Raw genomic sequence first — 6,291 nt, 5'->3', positions numbered from 1 at the left:
TCCTCTGTGCTCCACCACTTCATCCCTCCCTTCCTCCATCTCTTCCTCATCACAAAAATCAAGGGGATTTCTTATACTGAATTCAGGTAAGATAAAGTACTACATACTGCTTCTTAGTGTCTTGTAGTTAGAATAATTTTTTTTCTTGTAGAGAGAAGCATATTTTGTATTTCATAAATACTCTTCAAAAGTAGGGGCCTGATATTTCACTGTGTTGATGAATTTCTTTCTTCAAATTGTCCTTCCTCCTCTGACTTTTGGGGCTCAGTGTCTCCAAAGTGGGTGTATATAGAAACAGGTGAACAGGACAGACACTAATAAGGAAATAGTTCTCAGACACCTATCATTCCTTTGTGTTGAGAATGTTCAGAAGCCTCTATTCTTGCTATTTTGAAACATACAGTATATTATTGTTAACTGTAATGACCCTACTGTGTAATGGAACATTAGAACTTATTCTTCCTACCTAACTGTGACTTTGTACCTGTTGACTGATCTCTTCCCATCCTCCTCTCCCCACCCCCTTCCTAGACCCTGGTAAGCACTACTCTACTTTATACATCTATGACATAAACTTTTTCAGAACCCACATATGACCCCATAAATATGTAGAATTATTATGTGTCAGTTAAAAATTAGTGAACATATTTTTAAAAAGAGTTTTAAGAAGACTTTACACCTGAGAAATATTGCTGAAAGTAACTAGGTGTATGGTCCTCAAGTGTGAATACTTTTCTTGTAAATTGCTTAGCTAGGTGACTCTACACTTTTGTGTGTTCCAACACTGTCTTCTTTGTCATAAGCTGTTCCAGCAACATGGAATCACGGAATCTAACAACTGTTTCAGAATTCATCCTCCTGGGGCTTTCAGATGATCCGAAACTGCAGCCCATCGTCTTTGGGCTATTCCTGTACATTTACCTGGTCACAGTGCTCGGGAATCTGCTCATCATCCTGGCCATCAGCTCTGACTCTCACCTCCACACACCCATGTACTTCTTCCTCTGCAACCTGTCCTTGGCTGACATGGGTTTCAGCACCACTACAATCCCCAAGATACTGGTGAACATCCAGGCACACAGCAAATCCATCTCCTATGCAGGCTGCCTCACTCAAGTGTCCTTTTTTTATTTTCTTGGATGTTTGGACAATCTAATTCTTGCTATTATGGCCTATGACCGGTTGGTGGCCATTTGTCACCCATTACAATATCTGATCATCATGAACCTGCGCCTCTGTGGCTTGTTGGTCCTGGTGTCTTTTCTCCTCAGTCTTTTAAACTCCCAGATGCACTGCTTGATAGTGTCACAAGTTACCTTCTGCTCAGATGTGGAAATTCCTCATTTCTTCTGTGACCCTCTTCAACTCCTCCACCTTTCCTGTTCTGACACCTCCACTGATTACATATTAATGTATTTTTTGGCCGCCATCTTTGGTGGTGTTCCAGTCTCAGGGCTCCTTTATTCTTATGCTAGAATTGTTTCCTCCATCCTGAGAGTCTCATCAGCAGGTGGGAAATATAAAGCCTTCTCCACCTGTGGCTCTCACCTGTCAGTTGTTTGCTTATTTTATGGAACTGTCCTTGGCATATACCTCAGTTCAGTTATTCATTCTCCCATGAAGAGTGTGGTGGCCTCAGTGTTGTACACGATGGTCACTCCCATGCTGAACCCCTTTATCTATAGTCTGAGGAACAGGGACATCAAACGGGCCCTGTGGAGGATTATTAACAGAACAGTCTAATCTCAATACCTGTGCTCTCCATTTTGATTCATAGGATTAGAAATGGCAGAAAAATCAACCATGGGCAACAAGGAATCCTGAATGTGCCCTTGTGTATATGTACCCATATGACTCTGATTTCTGTTTGCACAATTGTTTCTGTTAGAATAAAGTGCACCTTGCACTTAAGTGGCAGTCACTCCCGGATTATATATAGTACATCAGTACATCTGTCTCACTTTCCTTTTCTATTACTCAGGTCTCATAAGTCATGAGCAGTCTTGTTTTCTCCCATTGCAAAACAATCAAACCTCTTTCATTCTTGTTATTTCTTTTCTCTATACTTTTCCTCTAATTTTTTTCTACTTGTTAGGAGTATCTAAAACTCTACCTGTAGGACCAAGACATCTCCTAAACTCTTTGTCCTTAATGATGTTGAGTAGATTTTTGAGCAGGTATGATGCCTAATTCTCTCTCCAAAATGAGGTATTTTGAGATTTAAGTGGGTGCTATGAATGTTTAGTTTGAATAAATAGTTATCAGCTAGGACTTTCCTAGTTGACATAGAATTACCATGGAAAAGATGGGAGAAGACTTATCAGAGCACAAAATTTTTCACAATTTTTTTGAAAATGACTCAGTATCTTGCCAATCATAATATATAAAAGTAATTAAATGTGCACTCACACATGTACACACACACATATATAGACATATATTCTTTTATGTATATGTAGTAAAGACAATGCAGCTAATATATTAATATATCAATATTTTGTTTAATGCAATATCTATAAGTTATAGCATTGTTTTTCTTTAGAAGAAAAACTTAAAAGTAAATTAACCAAATATGGAGTGTGAAAAGTCAGAAAAACGACACCAAAACCAATCCAAAAAAGGTAGCAGAAAATAATGAAGGTAAGGACAAATAGTATTGAAAAACAAAAAAATACAGTATTAAGCATTAATATGTCCAAAATTTGATTTACTGAGAAGATTCACAAGACTCATAAATCCTTGGCAAGAATGATCCAGAGAATAAGAAAAGATACAATAAATACCATTAAAAAAAACTGGGACATAAGTATATAGTAGGTTAGAAAAGAAGGGAATTTTATGAATATCTTAATATTTACAACATAAATGAAATAGACCAATTCCTAGAAAATTATAAACAATTATGACTGGCTCAAGAAGATATTTTAAGTAATCCTTTAATAGCTAAACATCTATAGTTCTTTTATGTATAAAGTCTGTCACTCATTGCTTAAAAATTCATACACTAGAATAAAATGTTTTTTAGTGAAATTTCACCAGTCATTTAAAGTACAGATCCTTCCTGGTTGTGACGGGGCTTGGGGCATCAGCCATGCCCCCCCACATCCATAACCACCCAGCTGCTGCAGGAAGCACCCTTGTTTCCCCTACTGAAATGATGGTGTGCCATGGGCCTTGACCACACCCCTCTCCTTCCTCCTCATCCCACCCTATTCAACTCCCCCACTCCTCTTCCCCTCTACCTCAACTGCTGTGGAACATTAGAATGTAAAAAAAGTAATAATATTAATAAATAAATTAATCAAAAAATAAATCTAAAGCTAAAAGAAAAAAAAAAGTACAGATTCCTCCAATCTTGTATAAATGTTTACAAGGAACAGAGAAAGGGAAAATGTTGATTTTATAGATTTAACTGGAACCTGATACCAAAACTTAAGGTACACCATGCACACTAATGATAAACTGGGATGTAAGAATACTTTAAAATATTAGGAGACGGCCGGCCCGGTGGCGCACTGGAGAGTGCACCGCTTGGGAGGGCGGCGGTGCTCCCGCCGAGGGTTCGGATCTCATGTGGAGACCGGTTCCCGCTCACTGGCTGAGCGCGGTGCGGGCACAACACCGAGGGTTGCAATCCCGTTGCCGGTCCCCGGTACGGGCGTGACACTGAGGGTTGTGATCCCATTACTGATCAGTAAAAAAGACAAAAAGGAAAAAATATATATATATATTAGGAGAATTAGGAGGGTACTTCATTGCCTTGACACATTAAGCAAGATATTATATGATTATTTCATTAGATAAAAAACTATGATGAATTTCAACATTCCAAAATAGAATCCATTATTTGTGTCCATTAACCTGTTTCTTACTAACCCTCCTCCTGCTTTACCACCTCTAGTAACCAGGCAAAGGGTTAAGTGGGGTGGGGGGCAAGAAATTGGTTAAAGTTCTGTTCTCTCTATTACAATTTGTAATGATGACTATGCTAATTATCCCAATTTGAGCATCACATATTGTATACAAGTATTGATAGTCAACTCTTTACACCACAAATACATACAATCAATTAAGTTTCGATAAAAAAATAATAAAACATAAAATTCAAAATCTTGGAGAATATTAAGACTGGAAGAAACATGTTTTATATTGATAAAGAATATGCATCAAAACCCTTTAGCAAATACAATTAATAAAAGAATATTAGAAGCATTACACTTTCAAGAGTAAAAATCCAGAATGCTTACCATATTTAATTCTGAGTTTTGTAGTACTGAATATTTGAGGTAGGGTAGCAGGAGATGAAGACATGAAGTATAAGGACCAGAATAGGAGAAATGAAATTGCATTCATTCTCAGATGATATGATTGATGATAGGAAACAGAATAATTTATAGACAAATCAGTAAGTTTAATAATAGAGTACCTGAAGATGTTTGCATAAAGTTTTTATACAAAAATATAATCTACTTCTGTACACTAAAAACAGAATTATAATTTAATTTTAAATTACCATTTACAATAGCCACCAAAATTTAACAAACGACTTTTACTAAAGTTATATGAGGGTACTTAGAAAAGTTCATGGAAATAAGCATGAAAAGATAATACAAATCTCTCCATGAACTTTTTGAAGTACCCTCATACATTTAATTGGAAAACATTAAATATGATGCAAATAATTGGGATATACCATGTCTATGAATAGAAAAATCTAACATTCTAAGAATGTCTACTTTTCCCACCTTAACATATTCTCCAATGAAATTACAGTCAGTTCTCCAATAAGATTTTGTGGTATTTGGCAAAGTGGTTCCAGAATATGTATGGAACAGCAGTGACTGTACAATGAAATAGAGGGTTTTGCCCTATGAAACATCAAGTCTTATTATAAAACTATTTGATTTCAGAGGATGTGAATTATCACAGTAATAGAAAAGGTGAACAGTGGGCCAGAATGGAGTCCAGAGGTGGACCCACACATGTATGTAAACTTGATGGCACAGCTGACATCCTGTATAAATCTAGAAATCATGTGCTATTCATTGTAGGTTTCTAGAGAAATTGGTTACATAAAGCGAAACCCTACTGAGTAGAGAAAATAGTCTCTACTATTGGATATGGAGGAGCATATGCTTTGGTGTAATTTCATAAATTTGAGTCATGCCCTCCTAGTGTTTGGATAAGTAATTAAAGATAGTGTAACCCGCAGTTGGTAATTCAAAGTGTGAATGAATGGATGGGAGCTCAGTTGGGTGTTCATGTGCTGTGGGGAAATCAAAGTGTTATGTTACAGAGAGAGATTGGTGTGGATTTGCTCTATTACAAACAGCACTCAGAAAGCTTTCATTAAATATTTGAGATGAGATGTGAACATGAGAAGGAACCAGTCATATGATGTGTTGAAGAAATATAAGTTTGAATCAAAAGCAAGTCATATTTTGAATGCATGAACTCTCCAAAGAGGATGAGCTTGGTAGATGTCCATGAGTGGTGGTTCATCTGCTGAAACAAGGAATCTCCATTATCATTTCACCAGGCTCACCTTGGGGGTGAAATGGACCTCTCCCTTGTAAAAACCAAGATTCCTCCCTACATAGTGATTCTGTATGTTTCTTTTGATGGTGGCAACGAGTTCAATATTTTCCTTTTTGTTTAGGGGAGAGCCCTCTCCACAATATACTACTGTTCTACATCTGTTATTATTAAATTGCACTCCCTCTAAGAAATATCAAACAATGCAGTTCCTTAAATTAATCAATTGATTTCTACCTAATTACAATTTGGGGTCCCTCATTCTAGATCCACACTGTTCTATATGCAGGCACATGTGGCTACTGAGTACTTGAAATGTGGTAATGCAACTGAGAAACTGAATGTTAATTTTATAATTCTAATTAATATAAACCTGAATTGTAAGGCTGAAACAGCCTAAAAGTTGTTATAATGCCTACATGTTAATAAATTTTGGTATCCATGGGGGATTGTTTTCAGGACCCCCAGTGGATACCAAAATCCATGGATGCTCAGGCCCCAGAGTTGGCCCTGTGGAGCCCATGGATATAAAAAGTGGACCTACTGTATATTGGATGATTTGGTTTGAATAATACATATAATTACAATTAATCCCACTTGTTTTTCCTTATGTTTTTAATGTGGCTACCAGAAAACTTAAAATTACACATATGGCTTATCTTAGATTTCTATTGGACAGCATTACATTAGACAATAAGAGATTGCTCTGTGAAGGGGATGACATACAAAATCCAGAATAAAAAAAGACAGTCTGTC

The 6,291-nt window shown here is 36.7% G+C and overlaps 1 protein-coding gene across 1 annotated transcript; it reads left to right on the top strand.

Moving 5' to 3' along the window:
* The first annotated feature begins 816 nt into the window (after positions 1–816).
* On the top strand, positions 817–1,743 carry LOC103582663 (olfactory receptor 18-like). The gene has a single exon (XM_008564197.1). It carries the CDS (start codon positions 817–819, stop codon positions 1,741–1,743), a length of 927 nt encoding a protein of 308 aa, XP_008562419.1.
* Positions 1,744–6,291: the final 4,548 nt, after the last annotated feature.

Source organism: Galeopterus variegatus, unplaced genomic scaffold (genome assembly GCF_000696425.1).
Source record: "Galeopterus variegatus unplaced genomic scaffold, G_variegatus-3.0.2 Scaffold17236, whole genome shotgun sequence".
NCBI classification, from domain to species: domain Eukaryota; kingdom Metazoa; phylum Chordata; class Mammalia; order Dermoptera; family Cynocephalidae; genus Galeopterus; species Galeopterus variegatus.
Note: the sequence above shows the minus strand (reverse complement) of the source record. Positions and strands in the feature narration are given on the sequence as shown.